At 35.1% G+C, this 20,497-nt stretch overlaps 2 protein-coding genes across 2 annotated transcripts; one reads left to right on the plus strand and one right to left on the minus strand.

Moving 5' to 3' along the window:
• Window positions 1-626: 626 nt before the first annotated feature.
• LOC123543293 (uncharacterized) lies at window positions 627-9,423 on the plus strand. The gene is made up of 3 exons (XM_045329371.2): window positions 627-3,511; window positions 4,205-4,358; window positions 7,695-9,423. The coding sequence occupies exons 1-3, from the start codon at window positions 3,398-3,400 to the stop codon at window positions 8,111-8,113; spliced, it is 687 nt and encodes a 228-aa protein (XP_045185306.2). The 5' UTR covers window positions 627-3,397; the 3' UTR covers window positions 8,114-9,423.
• A 7,571-nt stretch (window positions 9,424-16,994) lies between these two features.
• On the minus strand, window positions 16,995-19,802 carry LOC123543292 (collagen alpha-2(VIII) chain-like). Its single transcript, XM_053517238.1, has 2 exons — window positions 19,475-19,802; window positions 16,995-18,221 (listed from the first exon to the last, which is right to left on the minus strand). The coding sequence occupies exons 1-2, from the start codon at window positions 19,737-19,739 to the stop codon at window positions 17,791-17,793; spliced, it is 696 nt and encodes a 231-aa protein (XP_053373213.1). The 5' UTR covers window positions 19,740-19,802; the 3' UTR covers window positions 16,995-17,790.
• Between the last annotated feature and the right edge of the window lie 695 nt (window positions 19,803-20,497).

The following is a 20,497-nucleotide window of genomic DNA, read 5'->3' on the forward strand; positions in this document are numbered from 1 at the left end:
GAAGCTGTACGCCATGGACTTTCTGCTTTTGGAAATTTAGTTTTAGCTAAATTTAACAGTAATATCCCAGTGCTGAGGCATACTAAGAGGTAATACCAAGAAATCTAAAAAAATATTGGGAGTAGAAGTGTCGGTGATAATGTTTAGGAGGGGGGCGGGTAGGTGTCACGGTATTGTTTTTCGGTGGAAGGGGAATAATAGTGGGTGTGGGGTGTGGACAGATGAACTTTTGCTGATCTCCACCATCCACAAACATTTGCATTTGTGTACACTATTCATCCTGCCTAAGCTTGAGATATTAGACATCTGAAGTTCCATCAAAAGGTATCATTTCTATTTACATTTTAAATTCATTTATTCATTGTTATGTACACATTTTATGTCAATTGCTCCTTACTGTATTATACTTAGTGGCCTGTTTTCGTATTTTTCTCTTCTTTTCTATTCAATTGTGTGCAATTTGTATGACGATTGTGGCACAATATATTTTTGGATTTATTATTTGTTGTTGTTGTTTTGCTTTATGTTCTTTTTCTGTTATGATAAATATTTCATTTCATGCAGACTTTAGCTTCCTTTGTTGCCTAGAAATTATATCCGTCTCATACTACTAGACATTTGCGAATTAAGTCTACGTGGACTGTGGACAACTAAGATGATCGATTTTTCAAGGGGACCGTCTCGACATGATTTCATTAATTTATGTGCGGTAGGAAAACATTCCTATAATAATAGTAAGGTCTGGCTTATTATTCCACCACACAGGATAATTATTGGATTTGTCTGGCCGTCTGTCTGTTCGTCAGAGAAATGTTTTGTTACATATATCGCTAAAAGAATTTGATCTAACGTCATAACACTTTCCTGAAATATTCATCAATATTATAAGATGCGCATCTGAGACAAAGTTGAAAAGATGAGCTAGTCTGATCGCAATGCATTCGTCGTCGTCGTCCGACATGTAAAAAATCTAAACTGGGTCAGCTGGTATCAAAATGTAGGTCAGCAAGTTAAACATTGTCAAAACTGTAGAAAACTTAATATTTTGCGTCTCCATCCCTTTGTTGTTATTATACACCCTAAGGGACGTATTTTGTTATACCCTCGGAGTGGGGTATGAACTCTACCATTGTATTAAGTAACAACTTCGTACCTTCAATACTTTTTGGTTTATCCTCTGGACAAGAGGTGTGACGGACGGACGAACGGACGGACAAGGTGGCGACTATATGCTCCCCCACTTCGTGGAGCATAAAAAATGGAATCAAGAATATTTACAAAGCTTTTCTTTGATCTAAGCCAAGATGATCCGATTTCAAACTTATGCCTAAGTTCCATTGCGACTTGGCTAAAATTTTAACCTCTACAGTGTTAACAGTGAAATTTTGTACGGCGGATGACGACGGACGAAGGACACAGTGCAATTTGAGCACTCAGATGATCTAAAAAGTCGGATGTGCAACTCCTAATGTTAAATAATATTCCTATACAATTTCATGACTGTTACGCTCGTTCAATACTTTTGGCGATATGTGTAACACAACTTTTCTCTGATGGACTGAAAAACGGAAAACTACATACTGTCCATACCACTAAGGATTAGTGTGTTCATAATACGCCATTTTAATTCGAGTCGTACGTTACATACTGAGGACAGAAGTTTTCAATCATTATATATAATAGGGTTATTATAACAGTAGCTAGATCTTGGATGCAGTTTCGGTTCGAGTGGATTTTGCCAGATCGGATCTCACGAGGCGCGCAAGCGCCGAGTGTGATCCGACCTTGCAAAATCCACGAGAGCCGAATACAAAGTCCCAGATCTAGCTACTGTTATAATGACCCTTTTATTATATACCTTTACCATTTTGATTCTTGTTTTGTTCTTGAACGAAATCTTCAATGTTTATCGATATTAAATTGAACTTTGTTAAGTTTTTATGTGCGCTATTTATAGAAATGTGTCAGGTCATGCATATTAATGAAAATAGTCCGGCAGCATACAATACAGAAGGTACAATACGGAATTTTAAAGGTACAATACGGAATTTGTGTCTGTCTGTTCATATTTAATTGTGAAATAAAAGCCGATTTTTTGCAGAATTTATATAGGTATATAATAAAAAGAAGTATATGCTAGACTGCCTTTAGCCAAATATGTTATCCTCGTTAAATAAAGTTATTATTATAATTATTAATATTATATCACCATCATCATTATTATTACTATTATAATTATTAATCAAAATGAAAGTAAGAGTTATGGCACCCATGTTATTCAGTTGGTTTTATTATGGGGAAGATATAAATTAAGTTTCACTCAGTTATCATGGTTATAATGAGTTATAACTGAGATATCGTTAAACACAAGGTGTTTACAAATGACGCGCCAACGGGTATATTGTCAATAAATGAAAAGTATTAGCAATTTAGAAATGCAAGTATGATTCAGTTTGTTTATAATTTAAGATGAAAACGAGAACAAATATGCCCAAAAACAAAAAGAAAAAAGTTTTTGTCTGATATGTATACTACCTTTAAGCATAACGAAGCAACACGTCAGCCGTGGATACATTGTACTTTTATCATAAAAATTATTACAACATCTATAGCTCATTTTAGGTAATCAAAACAGCAATGACACACGACCACCTACATATTTCAATTTCTTGACAAACGGCAAAGTAACAAAGGCCTCTGATCTGACAGCTCTACAGATACACTGCAGTAATTAGGCGTACAATCATTGGTATTGTACAAAGTCTACTATAATGTCCTTTCTCAGAAGTTTTCTGATGGTTATTTTGTAAATCTGTTAAGATAGTGTTTAAGAAATTCAAAAATTGAATTGCTTCTTTAAAAGGAAAGATAATGACACAGTAAATTAATGTAAATCAACTACACATTGCTTATTATATAATTGACTAAAATAAAGATCGTAACTACTTATGTAATGAAACTTCAAAGTAAATGTAATTAAGTATCATTTTACAGACTGGTGTGATACAAGAACGCAAATAATGAACTGGAAATTAATGGAAATCATTTCACAAGGACGTAACAGACATGATAACTGGCACGCCAGGCACAACGTTTTATCTCTCAAAAATATCAGTTTTTAACATACACTGTTATACTCTGGTATAAATGAGCATATACATGTGTAAAAAGGCTATATGTCATCAACAAGGTGAAACTACGTTATGCATATGTGCTCTGACAATTGTTACTTTAAAACAATATATCTTTCAAAGATTGGTCTACTGAAATAATACAAAACAGCTGAAATAATTTCCTGTGTTACAAAATCTTTGAAAGCATTTTTGTTTTGTTTTCAGACGGACAATTGATTATTTAACTACTTATTTGGCTACTTTAAACTATTCAGACAATAAACATGAAAATCATATGTTTGGCATTAGTTCTTTTATCTAGCGTTTTGGAAAGTATTTGTGAAGATTCAAGATGTGGATCAGATAAATGTTGTTCACGATTTGAACAAGACGTCCAGGTTAGTTTCCTTTTGCCTGTAAACTCATATAATTAATATTTAGGTTTAAACTTTAAGTCACAGCGTTTTCTTTTAATGGTCTTGTGAGCAGAACCAACATTACATGATATCATTTAGGTACATGTTATAAAAGCCCGCTGTCACCATAAACTAAAATTAAAATTTTAAGATTGTATCGTATTACGCATCTTTGAAATGCAGATGAGCGTTTTTGCAAAGAAGTATCCAAAGAAGTATCCAAAGGTGAAATATATACTAAGGTGAAATGTATTTGCTACCTGCCATATGCTGCGGTATATTTATTAATTATATGTCAAGGCACGGATCTCAGTTACAAGTCAATTTAAGTTTACAAGGCTAGATCTGTAAAACATAGGAACGAGGCTTGTGTCGAACAACGTTATCTGTTTCATTTTCTTTGGCCCAGGAGTTACTGTTCTGCATGGTCGGTAATATGTCTTTGTGGTGAATTAAGAATGCTACATATTAAAAGGTCTTTCATTCTCAGTTATGATAAACAGTTTTGTAAGAAACGGCCCAAATTTAGTTTTTTACAAAAAGGCCTACCTTGTGGAAAAGTACGTCTGGAAAATACTCGGTCCAGACAGTAAAGCAATGAGGTTTTATTCCCGGTTTCGTTGTACTTTTTTCTTAGATATATGTATCAAATGAATGTATTTGTGCATATTATAGATCTTCAAGAGGCTGTCTGAGATCGAGGAGAAAGAAACGTCATTACAAGAGAGCATAAACTCACTGCAGCGTCTGGTAAATTCACAACAGAGTTTGATAAACTCTCAGCAAGCATTGATAGCAGAGTTGCAACAAAACCAACCTCAAAATAAAGGTAGCATAGCTATGCAATCGTAAATGTTTTCCAGTTACGAGTTTATACGTTTTATACGTCTTAGTTTCAGAAGCTGAAAAGTAAAATCGAGCCTCGATTGCTTTTGATAAAATAATGACATTTCCATTACTAGTGAGAGTCACAAGCGTAATCTTTCAACGTGTGGTTAAGGTTACTGACTTCGAATCACTTTCCCCTTACCGCTGTGGGTCTTTTGAGGTGTAGAATTCTTTCATGCACGGAAGCTATTTAGCTGGCTTGCGGAATGTCTGTGGTTCTACGCGAAATGCTAGAAATTCTCCATATGACCTAAAATTTTGTCGGTGAGCCGTTTAACCCTTTATGCGTCATTTTATAATAATTTGTGATTTTTCAATATATTTAAATGCATACAACTTTTGCTAAATAGGTCATTGTGAATCCGACTAAGGTATTTGTAAACAAGTAGTCCATCTTAAAGTAGAGGAGTGATTATACTCAATATTTGCACAGAACAGATATTATAGCTACCCTTCTTATATATGTAAGTGGTATGTTTTTGTAAGAATAAAAAAAAAATATTTCGGAGAATACTAGTAATGGTGGTCTAAAAGAGAAAGAGAACTTCGTGAAAATGATTAATATCTATACAATTTGGCACATTGTTCAAACGTAAACGCCATTTTACGGCATTAAAACTGATGAAGATATTGGCATGGAATGACAAGTCGTGGGCTGAGCGCGAAACTATTGTAACTGTATATGAATAAAGAACAAGATACAATAGTTTCGCGCTCAGCCCTCCCTCGAAGTGTTTTACCGTAACGTTTCTTTCAAATATTCCAATGAAATCACAGACACAGAAAATGAATACGGCGAAAAAGCGATAACACTATTACATTGTAAACTTGTAAACGCTGCTTAGATGGGAAAACGATGCTTACGTACCAGTTGCAATGAAATCATATCCGGGGATGGTGTAAATAAAAGAAACTGCTTTGAAATTGCCAACAGCCTTATTTCACTCTTCCTATTACAGTGATTAACAATATTCAGTTATCTACATACTAAAATTCAACCATAGTTATACATGAAAAGGTATTATGTCTTTTTTCGGGGTACTATATTTTTAAGTAGTTAGTTTTATTACATTCGTACGTAAGTGTTGTCTTGTACGGAAAAGATACATGCACAGTCTTGTCAACTATGTTGATTCACAATTCTTTTTCTTTAACTTTCATGTTGTCACTTATACTATTACCAGCATGATACGAATATTACTTTTCGGGGGTAGTCGGCGCAAACATCCCGCTGTCATTTTTAATTTTCATATTTGAATTGCAGTTTGCGTCAGACATCATCCATTGAACGTTTTATCATGCAATGGAACTAAAACAGGTATCTATTAGTCCCCTACTGGTTGAAAACCTGTTTCAGCGGCTATAGGCATGCGCTTGTCCGTCCGTCCGTCAGTCCATGCGTCTGTCAGTCAGTCCGCAATTTCGTGTCCGGTCCATAACTCTGACATTTATCAAGAGAATTTAATATTCAGTGGCACAAATGTTTCCCAAGTTAAGATAACGTGTCATGCGCAAAACCTGGACCCCTAACTCAGAGGTTAAGGTCACAATTGGAGATCGAACGTCAACAGGGCTTTTTTCCTGTCCGGTCCATAACTCTGCCATCCATGAAGGCACAAATGTACCCCATAATAAGATAATGTGTCATGATTAACTTTTAGACACATAGCTTAAAGGTCAAGGTCACACTTTGTAATCAACTGTTAACATGGCATGAACAGTGTCTGTATTTGTACCCGGTCCAGAACTCTGTCATCCAGGGATTACAATATTACTTGGCATAAATGTTCCCAATGATGAGATGACGTGTCATGCACAACACCCAGAACCCTTACTTGAAGGTCAAGGTCACACTTGGAAGTCATAAGCCAAAAGAGCTTTTTCCTGTCCGATCTGTAACTCAACAATTATTAAAGGGATTTTGATATTACTTGGCACAAATGAACCCCCATGATAAGACAATTTGTCGTACGCAACACACTGACCCCTAACTCAAAGGTCAAGATCACTCTTGGAGGTCAAAGTATCGATAGGGATTTTTCATGTATAATCAATAACTATGTCATCCATGAAGGGATTTTAATATTACTTAGCACAAATATATTCCATAATAAGACAACGTGTCTTACGCAACCACTTATCCCTAACTCAAAGGTCGAGGTTACTGTCAGAGGTCAAAGGTCAATAGGATTTTTATTCCTTTCTGATCAATTAAAGGATTTTAATATTACTTGACACAAATGTTCACCTTAATGAGACAATATGTCATGTGCAATACCCAGACCCCTAGTACAAAGACCAATGCCACACCGAAGGTCAAAGTCAACATTGATCTTTTCCTATCCAGTCTGTAAAATATTTTTATATAAGCTCATGTGTCATATGCACCCAAATAAAAAGATTGTTGGTGTATTTTCTTCAGATTTACTTCCCTTTAATACGATGAGTTCTCGCATTTTTTCTCATATTTCCCACCAATTTCAAAATGAAATGTTACCAAAATTGAAACTAAATACTTTTTTATATTTATAGATGTTATGAAACAATCAACAGCTGTATATTTTTGTATATGCAAATTTTAATCCAAGTGATTGTTGTAACATATTGTATATATAGTACAATATTGTTTATACAATGTACATCATTGACAGATGTCAGATCATTATGTTACACAGCAGTAGAAATAATTATGTGCCTTCCAGTAGGTGGCTTTTTACTGCATGGCAATACTTCATTCACTTGTTTTTCTTACATCACGTTTATTTATCTTACGGGTGCCGCATAGTCAGTGTAATCTTTGTTTCTTATCTGCACACTAAAACACGCTTTATAACATTTTCAGATGCTAATATATCCGTCTCAAATGTATTTTATGAGATTTCTGATAGTTATCGGCAAACGAAAGCACCAACATGAAATACGTAAGCATTGTGTTATGCTTTCTTACACAAAAGTACCAACCAAACACACACAAAAACTACAACGGGAATACTTGTCGACGTTGGGGGTTTAGGCATGCTTGCGAAAACAAACTTTCCTCATCCAAGCGGTCATATTCATCTCCATCGCATACAAACAGATTTTTGCTGTATACAGTATCTATAAATATGCTCGGAAATTGGTCCGATAACTTTCCTGGTTGCCAAATGTGATTGACAGTTAATCGGCGTTATATTTACCATAACGTCCTCGTCACTTCCGCACATCCGCGCTACCAGTTGAACACAGTGATTTGCTTTTCATGTCAATGAATGCCAGAATATTTATTCAATTTCAGATGCCATGTTCCCAACAAACGTCATTTTCCAAGCCACGAGCATAAGTAAAGATACGTTAGCTGATGGCCAAACTATCGTTTTCACTCAAATCAAAACAAACAATGGGACTGGATACGACAACACGTCGGGCATATTTACTGTTCCGACAGATGGAGTTTATCTGTTTTCCCTTCAACTATGTATAGAGAACGTCTACTTTTATTTCGACATCACCACAGACGCCAGGTTGCTACTGAGTGGGATATTCACCGACGAGAAACCGCAGTTGGCAAGTTGTCATACTGCAAGTACAGCTGCAACATTGATGAAAGACGAACGCGTATTTGTTAAGTATCGTAAAAAGAGCTCACATAGAACCGGCCTTTGGAGTAGCAATACTGAAAGACAAACATTCAGCGGAGTTTTGATTTACAAGTAAACCGATGTTTCTGCGTATGAATGCTTTTTCTTGTAACTTATAGTTGTCATATATTTAGAAACCTGATTGTGGGCAGTTGTTTTGTCTATTGGTCGGCATGCTATTCAATTAATATATATTACTAAGAAACATTTAGTATCATTACTGATAATATCATTGACACATTCTATTATAGATGTACACTTTACAGAATATTTCATTAATATCTCTTGTCTTAAAGGGAATTCCTATAGTTTTTTATGCGCATCTTTCTGCGCAGCCGACACTTTCTATGGAAAACTAAAATGAAGTCAAGATTTGTTGAAACATGTGACAGACAACCTTAAATATGAGGAATCTTGAATGAAATAACATTTTTGATTAAGTTTTATCAGTAAACAAATGTTAATACTGGTTTATGTTGTATAGACAAGTATCATGCCTGCCAGGTATCTTGCCATTTTTGTGGTTGTGTTTTCACATCGCATTTTAGTACAAAGACAGTGTTGTTCATATAATGTAAGACAATTGACTTAGTACTGATAAGACAATATCACCTTTCAGATCATTTACTATTCAATAATAGAAAGAATTAAGAATTTTTAAAACATTTTTTAACTTCTAGCAGTTATACATGTAATCAATTTGGTCAGGTTCGCGCCATTTTTCGTCCGAACAGGTGTTTTATTTAAGCGGTCTTTACATAAAATTTAGCCTGGTGACCCATCCATTTTTAGCCATTTTTATTCTCACAATACAATTATTCATACACAAGAAAAATAGGAAAAAATTCTATGAAACATTTTTTTCAAAATTTAAAAAAATATTCTTCACTATAGGTATTTTTCATTGAAAAAAGTTCACAAAAGTAAATAGGAAACAAGATTTATATTTCATTTGTACCCTTTATTGTAAGGATATAGTATTAGAAATATGACTATGATATCTAATAAGTATATAATAAAATCTGTAAAAAGAATCAACCTTATTGTGCTGTCTTGATGTATATTTTGGTTGGTATTTATAAAAAAAGCAGAAAATTATGAAAACATTGAAAAATCGCTGGAAGTTTCAGCAACACTGGGTGTGTTCAAGACAATTTTTCACAAAAACAAGCCTGGTGACCATTGCTTTTATTTGTTCATTGTTTTCAGCACAAAATTTCCTATCATATATTTGAATTTGAAAAAATTCTATGAAAGGAAAAAAACTACAGGAATTCTCTTCAAGCTATATCTATCTAATTACAACTGCTATAATATCGGTTACAAATATACAAGGTTATTTTATAACGTTTTCGCCCCACTTATAATAAAACGGTCTTAACACGTTATCTTGTTGCGTTCAATGGTCAGCACTGCAGTTTGGTTGTAATAAGTTTGGTGTTGATTACCAAAAGAAGAATGGATAAAGTCATGCCTACATTAAGATGACAGAGCCTTGTATATCTAAGGAGCTGTAGAGTCAATTAAAGAAATAATAGTCATGTCTACATTTAGATGACAGAGCTTTGAATATTTAAGGAGCTGCAGAGTCAGTTAAAGAAACAGTAGTCATGTCTACATTTAGATGAAAGAACCTTGTATATTTAAGGAGTTACAGAGTCAGTTAAAGAAACAATAGTCATGTCTACATTTAGATGACAGAGCTTTGTATATCTAAGGAGTTGCAGAGACATTTAAAGAAATAATAGTCATGTCTACATTAAGATGACAGAGCTTTGAATATTTAAGGAGCTGCAGAGTCAGTTAAAGAAACAGTAGTCATGTCTACATTAAGATAACAGAGCCTTGTATATTTAAGGAGTTGCAGAGACATTCAAAGAAACAATAGTCATGTCTACATTTAGATGACAGAGCTTTGTATATCTAAGGAGTTGCAGAGACATTTAAAGAAATAATAGTCATGTCTACATTTAGATGACAGAGCCTTGTATATTTAAGGAGTTGCAGAGTCAGCTAAAGAAACAATAGTCATGTCTACATTTAGATGACAGAGCTTTGTATATCTTAGGAGTTGCAGAGACATTTAAAGAAATAATAGTCATGTCTACATTTAGATGACAGAGCCTTGTATATTTAAGGAGTTGCAGAGTCGGTTAAAGAAACAATAGTCATGTCTACATTTAGATGACAGAGCCTTGTATATCTAAGGAGTTACAGAGTCGGTTAAAGAAACAATAGTCATGTCTACATTTAGAATACAGAGGCTTGTATATTTAAGGAGTTGCAGAGTCAGTTAAAGAAACAATAGTCATGTCTACATTTAAATTACAGAACTTTGTATATTTAAGGAGTTGCAGAGTCAGTTAAGGAGTTGCAGAGTCAGTTAAAGAAACAATAGTCATGTCTACATTCAGAATACAGAGCCTTGTATATTTAAGGAGTTGCAGAGTCAGTTAAAGAAACAGCAGTCATGTCTACATTTAGATGACAGAGCCTTGTATATTTAAGGAGTTGCAGAGTCAGTTAAAGAAACAATAGTCATGTCTACATTTAGATGACAGAGCCTTGTATATTTAAGGAGTTGCAGAGTCGGTTAAAGAAACAATAGTCATGTCTACATTTAGATGACAGAGCCTTGTATATCTAAGGAGTTACAGAGTCGGTTAAAGAAACAATAGTCATGTCTACATTTAGAATACAGAGGCTTGTATATTTAAGGAGTTGCAGAGTCAGTTAAAGAAACAATAGTCATGTCTACATTTAAATTACAGAACTTTGTATATTTAAGGAGTTGCAGAGTCAGTTAAGGAGTTGCAGAGTCAGTTAAAGAAACAATAGTCATGTCTACATTCAGAATACAGAGCCTTGTATATTTAAGGAGTTGCAGAGTCAGTTAAAGAAACAGCAGTCATGTCTACATTTAGATGACAGAGCCTTGTATATTTAAGGAGTTGCAGAGTCAGTTAAAGAAACAATAGTCATGTCTACATTTAGATGACAGAGCCTTGTATATTTAAGGAGTTGCAGAGTCGGTTAAAGAAACAATAGTCATGTCTACATTTAGATGACAGAGCCTTGTATATCTAAGGAGTTACAGAGTCGGTTAAAGAAACAATAGTCATGTCTACATTTAGAATACAGAGCCTTGTATATTTAAGGAGTTGCAGAGTCAGTTAAAGAAACAATAGTCATGTCTACATTTAGATGACAGAGCCTTGTATATTTAAGGAGTTGCAGAGTCAGTTAAAGAAACAGTAGTCATGTCTACATTTAGATGACAGAACTTTGTATATTTAAGGAGTTGCAGAGTCATTTAAGGAGTTGCAGAGTCAGTTAAAGAAACAATAGTCATGTCTACATTCAGTATACAGAGCCTTGTATATTTAAGGAGTTGCAGAGTCAGTTAAAGAAACAATAGTCATGTTTACATTTAGATGACAGAGCCTTGTATATTTAAGGAGTTGCAGAGTCGGTTAAAGAAACAGTAGTCATGTCTACATTTAGATGACAGAGCCTTGTATATCTAAGGAGTTACAGAGTCGGTTAAAGAAACAATAGTCATGTCTACATTTAGAATACAGAGCCTTGTATATTTAAGGAGTTGCAGAGTCAGTTAAAGAAACAATAGTCATGTCTACATTTAGATGACAGAGCCTTGTATATTTAAGGAGTTGCAGAGTCCGTTAAAGAAACAGTAGTCATGTCTACATTTATATGACAGAGCCTTGTATATTTAAGGAGTTGCAGAGTCAGTTAAAGAAACAGTAGTCATGTCTACATTTAGATGACAGAGCCTTGTATATCTAACGAGTTGCAGAGACATTTAAAGAAAAAATAGTCATGTCTACATTTAGATGACAGAGCCTTGTATATTTAAGGAGTTGCAGAGTCAGTTAAAGAAACAATAGTCATGTCTACATTTAGATGACAGAGCCATGAATATTTAAGAAGTTGCAGAGACATTTAAAGAAAAAATAGTCATGTCTACATTTAGATGACAGAGCCTTGTATATTTAAGGAGTTGCAGAGTCAGTTAAAGAAACAATACTCATGTCTACATTTAGATGACAGAGCCTTGTATATTTAAAGAGTTGCAGAGTCACTTAAAGAAACAATAGTCATGTCTACATTTAGATGACAGAGCCTTGTATATTTAAAGAGTTGCAGAGTCACTTAAAGAAACAATAGTCATGTCTACATTTAGATGACAGAGCCTTGAACATTTAAGACGTTGCAGAGTCGGTTAAAGAATCACTAGTCATGTCTACATTAAGGAGTTGCAGAGTCGGTTAAAGAAACAGTAGTCATGTCTACATTTAGATGCCAGAGCCTTGTATATTTAAGGAGTTGCAGAGTCAGTTAAAGAAACAGTAGTCATGTCTACATTTAGATGACAGAGCCTTGTGTATTTAAGAAGTTACATAGTGAATTACAAACTAACGACATAGTAAAAACACGATACATAACATACAACAATCCTTATCAAATGCACAACAATCTATAACAAATACTTATATAAACGTAGTAGTGTAAAACCTATTTACATAATATCCAAAAAAAGTAACACAATACAGTGGGTTTAAAAATTAACATAATTTAACTTCAAAAAGCAGTATACGGAATTTTAGGAATAAAAGGCCTATACCCACCTATCATATGAAAACAATATGGCAAATAACAATGCCTAAAATATAATAAATCAATAAGAAATAAAACTACATTTTTTTTTGTATTACACACGAAAAAGGTAACCTTCTTTCTGGCGCATTCATCAAACTGAAAACCAAAGGAAATTTCCGTGTGATGTCCGACACAAATTGCTTTTTCTGTTCTTTGATTTCTTTGCTGCTTCTTTTTATTCAAGTAAAACTTATTTTTCTCGTTTTTGTTGTAAAATCTGATGCCATGATTATGGGCCAGATCAGACATTAAAAAAAAATTTTAGATTTTGCAAATCGAAAGTTTAAAATCGTCATTGACGACATACACTGCAACCTGCACTCACAAAAAGCCGCGCCTGCGGGCGCAAGTGTTTCTTTTGCCTTACTAAGTATCCATCAAGTACAACATTGAGCTGATTTAAATAGGCATACAATAATCACACTGTCCGTCTTTTCGGTAGACATTTCGGTTGTTCTTCCATGACTCTATAACTTTTTCTCGATTCAAGGGATTTTTATGAAACTTCACATAAAAGTAAACCCTGATGACATGGGTCGAGCGAGAGTGAGGTCCAGGTCCGTACCTCCCGGGTCAAGGTCACAGGCAATGGCATTAGGATTAGGGTTTTGGTTATAAGGCTTTTAACATCTTTGGCAATATAGATATCTTGTTCTTTCAAATACCAATTCTAGCATTTTGAAATTTCCATTTTATCTAAAGGATTAACTTTTAAAAATTTACTCGTCAGGTGCAAAAATGATACCTGTAGTATGTTTCCCGCGGTGGTGAGTTGTTATATCATGAAAGTTTCTGACTTAAAGTATACAGTATACGAAATACATATTGATTAAGTGTAGCTACACTTAGTCTTGAAGACGGCCACCATAACGATGATAAATATAGTTTAAAGATTTCGATGGATATTTGACGTTTTGAAATTTGAACATCACCAAATCATAGAAAGGAAGAAATTTGTTTAGATAAAAGTTGAACAGCTTATAAAATAGGTATATTTTTTATTTAAAAAAAACGAGTGTCAATCGTATGTATACTTGAATTCCCGAAAAGGGATCACATGAAGAGGTCACAGATATGGGCGCATATTTGTGTATTTAAAGATCCGCTATACTTGTCCCGAGTTTCAGACCCAAGTTTCAGACAAAATCTAGCCAGGAGTAATTTGGACTGCGACATCAGGAATTTTGAAAAAATATTTATTCCATTTCTTTACAATTGGGATTCTGTTTTAAAGGGGAACAGTACGTGACAATACCCTAATGGGGTCGGCATTAAATCTCCCGCATTGAGTGTACGCACGCATTGAATGTACACTATTAAACCTAAGTTAAACCTAACCCTAACCTTTAGTCAGCATATAGTATAATCAATACGTGCGTACATCCAACAGAGGAGATTTAATGTTGACGACTGGACAGACATTGTTCGTACTAATAAACATTGATAATGTGGCAGTTGAGTCCAATAAGTCCAGAGGTGTTCAAAGATAATCCGTCATAGATCTATTGTAAAGCAAATATTGGATTTACCTGTATTGGAAAATAAACAGTGTCAACTGGATTTAGGTCAACTGCCACATTATCAAAGTTTATTAGTAAAAATGTTGTTTGTTTACAAACAATTGTGAGACGTCCATTTTACGGTTTATAATCTCTTTTAAATGGAATAATCATATTTATTATATGTTCGTAAAAATAACCTAAATTTCATTGGCCGAAACCGCTCATCATTTTTCAAATAATTGTTAGTGGGTTTTTCCCATTAAACATGGTTTTCTAAAAATAGAATTGAAGTTTCACACAGTTATTGTTACTTTCAAACATTAAATATGTTGCAACAAATATTTGTTCATGTAATAAAACAGTTATTGACTCTCAAGCCATTGGATATGATGTGTGTGTTTTTCCTGGCATTATTTTCATAGTTTATGACGTCATAATAGTGCCAGGATTATGTGACGTCACCTAAGCGCACGCTATTTTAGACAAGAGTTTTCCCTAGGGAAAGACAAGAATAACTATTCCTGTTATTGTTACAGTTATTGTTACTTTCAAACATTAAATATGTTGCAACAAATACTTGTTCATGTAATAAAACAGTTATTGACTCTTAAGCCATTGGATATGTGTGTGTTTTTCCTGGCATTATTTTCATAGTTTATGACGTCATAATAGTGCCAGTACTATGTGACGTCACCTAAGCGCACGCTATTTAAGACAAGGTTTTCCCCTAGGGAAAGTGAGGAATAGCTATTCCTAGCGCGTGCTCGGACAAATGTATACATTCCGCGCTACGTAGGCAAGAATATAAGTTCTTGCTTAAAGAAAACGTGGTGACAAATAGATCTGGGTATTTCTTGGCATTATTTTTACAGTTTATGACGTCATAATAGTGCCGGTACTATGTGACGTCACCTAAGTGCACGTTATTTTAGACAAGTTTTTTCCCTAGGCAAAGACAGGAATATCTATCCCTGGCGCATGCTCGGACAAATGATTACTTTGCCCGCTAGGTAGGCAATAATATAAGGATCTTACATACCTGCCCGTGTAAGACGGGTTTTTCCCTACCCGAGGGACAGTGTGGAATGGAAGACCAAGCGTCAGCGAGGTTTTTTATCTAAGCTGTCCCGAGGCAGCCATGTTAGATCATTTTTCTTGCCTCTCACGTTCAAAATAGATCATAGAGACAAACAAATATGGGTATTTCCTAACACTATTTATATGTTTATGACGTCACAAGTGCCCAGTACTAAGTGACGTCACCTAAGTGCACGCTATTTTTGACAAGGTTTTCCCTAGGGAAAGACAGGAATTTCTATCCCTGGCGCGTGCTCGGACAAATGTATACTTTCCCTGCTAGGTAGGCAAGAATGTAAGGATCTTACATGCCTGCCTGTGTAAGACGGGGTTTTCCCTGCCGAGGGACAGTGTGGAATGGAAAACCGAGCGTTAGCGAGGTTTTTTATCCATACTATCCCGAGGGTAGGGAAAATGCTGTCTTACACAGGCAGACATGTTAGATCATTTTTCTTGCCTATCATGTTCAACATAGATCGTGGAGACAAATAGGTTTGGGTATTTCCTGACATTATTTATAAAGTTTATGACGTCACAATGGTACCAGTACAATGTGACCTCACCTTAGTGCACACTATTTTAGACAAGGTTTTTCCCTAGGGAAAGACAGGAATATCTATCCCCGGCGCGTGCACGGATAAATGTATACTTTCCCCGCTAGCTAGGCAAGAAAATGCCGTGTTTGTTCTAACGTAACAGTGATACTGTTATTGCTCCATTCAAACTTTTCCTACTATCTCGCATTCCAGAAGTTTACCATGGTTCCCTAGTCTCGGGATTCTGACGGTCTTCTGATAGTTGTATTAACCCTGTGCCTGTTTAAACCAGACTTCGATGGAGCTATACCATTTTATCCTGTCACTTGCAGTATTTTCGACCCGATATCAGGGTGCCGTGTATCTTTCTTGATATACCGTCAGTTGACACGTGACCAGTGATATACGGTTAGTTGATCATGTGACCTTATGATCGATATTGTTGTCATAAGAAAGTTTGCATTTAAACCATCACCATTGTGTTGGAAATGTCCGAACTAAAAAAATGAATGGTAAAATAATTAGCTTTCATTCAAAAACGAAGAAGTTATTGCGATTTTGTCGGTGATTACGTCATTATATAAGTGACGTCATTACGAATATGACGTCGTTACAACGATTGTCGCACACTAATTTTTGCAAAATAAATTGCCAAATATCGGAAAATGAAGTAATGACAAGAGGTTAGTGCCTAAGATGGAGAAAGTTTATCTGGCTCGGCTCCGGACGTTATCAGGTTTGCCTTCGGCTCACCCGATAACCTCCTCCACCTCGCCAGATAAACTTTCTAATCTACGGCACTAACCTATTATTCTCTATATCTTTACTAGCTAACTTTCGCTATATTTGCGATGTTTGTTTCTACTTCATGTATCTCTTATATCTTAAAATGACAATAATTTACATTTACTATACATTTATAAATTATATGTTTATATGATTTTCAAAAGACCAATGAAAACTTTTGAAGATATAAACAACAAACAGATACTGTTTTATAGTTTTATTTTTTTGAAATTTTCGTGCCTGATTTTGAAAGATTTTTTTTCGAACGACGCCAGTTTGTTTGCAGAAGGGGCCTCTCTTGACCAGTGCTGTTTTACGAAAATAAACGTTTCAGTGAAAGGAAATGTTCTGCTTTTTTATGTGTGTGTTTCTGTTGTTTTTATTTGTTTGTTTTTCGTTAAAAACAAATTGCCATTACGCTCTGCAAAACAAAGATGTCAGCTCGAAATTGTGCAGAAAATGCATTACTGAAGCAGATTTATTGAGAAAAGAAGAAAAAAGAAGGATTTAAGGTATTTGGTATGCATTCAATGTAAGCCTCTAGCTAATATGACTATAGTATATAACAATGCTTTGATTATCAAATATTAAGTTGACGTCACGTCGGCGTGATATTTAGCGACATGTACGCATCGAGAAATAGCGCCTTCAATTTTTATCACATATTTTACTTAAAATCATGCTTAAAACGAAATGCTTAATCAATTTACACTCACACGGAGTTATTAGCTGTGCAGAGTAATTCGCCATCATTTGCGCCCTAATGGATCTATTCCACAAGACGTATTACCATTTCCGGTCCTGGCGTGTATAAACAAAAGAACGTGACGACCTACCATTTGGCGCTATACATGCGCCAATATTATATACACTTCTATCATATTGTATCTAAATTTTACAATAAAAGATGTATTAGAATCGAAATAATTTATAGCAAACCCGTGTTTGAACACTATTAATACACACTAAGGCGGTTATAATTCATACGAAATAACTCGCTTGGGCTGCGCCCTCGTGAAATTATTACGCCCGACGTATAACCGCTCGTCCAAAACCAAAAGTCCTGTGCTCTTGTGATATAATTCCTTCGCTTCTGAACTCCAAACAATGATTTTATTCAACGACAAATCAATAAATGAGATATATTATTTCTAAAATAAAACACATATTCCTTAATTTATAGTGTTGATAAGCACACCGGAAAAGCTATTCCAGGCCCGGTGCTGGTGACCAAGGAAGAAGTCATTTCCACTGAAGGATAGTTCACTCTCTACCCACACTCTTGTATTGGCATCTAGTACGGCAGTACCGGTCGCAGTCTGACTTCCATAGTGGGACCCAGCGTCGTCAAAAAACACTGTTTTGAGAATCACCTTTTCTTCGGTTTTGATATGAAAGAAATACCATTGACCGTTAGCAATGTAAAGTTGCACGCTAAACTGGTACACACCAGCAACCGGTGTGGTATAGATTCCAGTAAGGCTATCGTAGCCAGAACCTTTGTCAAATTTAGTGGTTGTAAACCTTAATATTTGTCCTTCTTCGGCGGATGCATCATTTAGGTTGTATGCCAGGAACGCTACTGTCGGTACGATTGCACTCTCTAAAATGTTAAAGATGTACTATGCTTAACTTTCAATGAAATATTTTGTGATTAGATATTGATTTAAATATTTCTCCTGACTTTACATTTTAACTTTATTTTATATGTATAGCTTTAGTTGCAATTTAATGTCATAAGGTAAGAGCTATATGAGCCGTGCCATGAGAAAACCAACATAGTGGGTATGCGACCAGCATGGATCCAGACCAGCCTGCGCATCCGCGCAGTCTGGTCAGGCTCCATGCTGTTCGCTTTTAAAGCCTATTGGAATTGGAGAAACTATTAGCGAACAGCATGGATCCTGACCAGACTGCGCGGAAGCGCAGGCTGGTCTGGATCCATGCTGGTCGCATACCCACTATGTTGGTTTTCCCATGTCACGGCTCATATATTAAAAATACTTGAACTTTTTTCTAGAGATATTACACGTCCATACTGCATAATAAATGCGTAGATTTAAATTTTAACCAAACACAGTACAGTTTATACATATACACATGTTTATGTTATGTTTAAAAAGATACTGTAGCAGCCGTTTATAATTTCAGCTATGAAATCTGGGCATGCTGTTCGCTTTCAAAGCCTATTGCAATAAGAGAAACCGTTAACGGACAGCATGGATCCTGAACAGACTGCGCAAATGCATTATGTTGGTTTTTTTATGGCGCGGCTTTTCTACCAAAATAAATCCTAATTTTGTAGCATATTGTAAAGGGTCTGATTGGTCGAATAGACTTTTTCTTGCATACCGCGGACGTAATTTTCAAATGTTTTCTTTGTGCTAGAAAACATTTTACGCTTGACTCTCGCGGTAAATGGCGTGCAATTAAATTTATTGATGTAGTAGTGTAGAAATTTTCATTTTTTACGTAAATCGTATAAAAATCAAATATCTTGAAAGAGCTCTTTGTTTTTACAGTATATTTCTCGGTCAGATACAAGATTATTTTACGAAATATGAAGCTAATCAAATAAAACCAGAACTCTACGGGTTTTATTATTATTATTATTATTATTATTATTTTTATTATTATTATTATTATTTGCTTTATAATTTTACTCGTTTTGTTTAACAAGCTACTTTAAAAATGCTATAAAGCCATTCGTTTGATATAAAATTTACTATTGTCGAACATGTCGTGCAAGCCTCGTGTGATATATTCTTTTAACTCGTTCAATCAATGATATGAACAGACACTAATACAAGATCACAAATATGTATGATATAGCATGTAATACTGGTAAATACGCACCTTTAAAATCTGTCATTTCTTGCCTAAGGGATCCATACTCCTCTGATTGTTGGTTCAATTCCTGTCTAAAATTGTCCAACGCTGACTGAATACGTTCTTCTGTCTTTCGGACCTCACTCAATATCGTTTCTACCTTCACCTGTGTCATTATCATTCTGTCCATCAACTGGTCATCATAAGATATATTACAGACCAATTGTTTGGCCGCCGATGATGGGGAAGTGACACAGATGAGCACCATAAAACATGCAAGTTTTGCATCCATTTTAGTCCTGATTAAGCAAGTAAAACTTAACTAAAGTTGTTGTGCTAGTAGGAAGAAGGACGTTAATGTAAGTTTAAGGACATTTAGGTTTGTTGTCACCTGATAAAATCAAGAGATCTTCCCCATTGTTTTCAGTTTTTCTTGTGGTTCGTTTTATTTTGTATACCGGTATTGTCTTATTTCGTATACCTTTATCAATATTGTCAAACAGAAAAACACTTTATGCAAGGGACAATATAGTCACCAGATAGAAAAGATATATAAAGTAATAAACGTTTCGCAATGTTTACTTCTGAACAGCTCCACTGAGCACAAAGTGCTGATGGTACCGAGAGCTTTTATAATCGTTGAAGGCTTGACAGTACTAAATGAACTAGCGCGGTAGCGTTATAGCGGACAGGTTATTGAACACTAATTTTTCTCTTGGAACGGCCACATTGGTCCAAATCAAAGCCGTTTGTTGTTCAAAGTGCATTGTGGCTGTATTTTTGACATTTTGGTGAACAAATGGGAGAGAAGGTTGTGTTCGGTGAAGTAAAAAGCAATTTTTGTATGAGTACAGCAGAGTGATTTTGATGTGATTTTGCAGTAAGCAATGTGACTGGAGAAATCTCTCTTACATCTAATGTCAGTTTTATCATAATTCTTTAAAAAGGTTAGTATCTGTATGCTGAAATGGGTCCAGTTATGTGTTCGGCAGCTCTACGAAAATTGTCAATTTTATATGGAATATATAAGGAATACTAATTAGGTCTGCG

Source organism: Mercenaria mercenaria, chromosome 11 (genome assembly GCF_021730395.1).
Source record: "Mercenaria mercenaria strain notata chromosome 11, MADL_Memer_1, whole genome shotgun sequence".
NCBI classification, from domain to species: domain Eukaryota; kingdom Metazoa; phylum Mollusca; class Bivalvia; order Venerida; family Veneridae; genus Mercenaria; species Mercenaria mercenaria.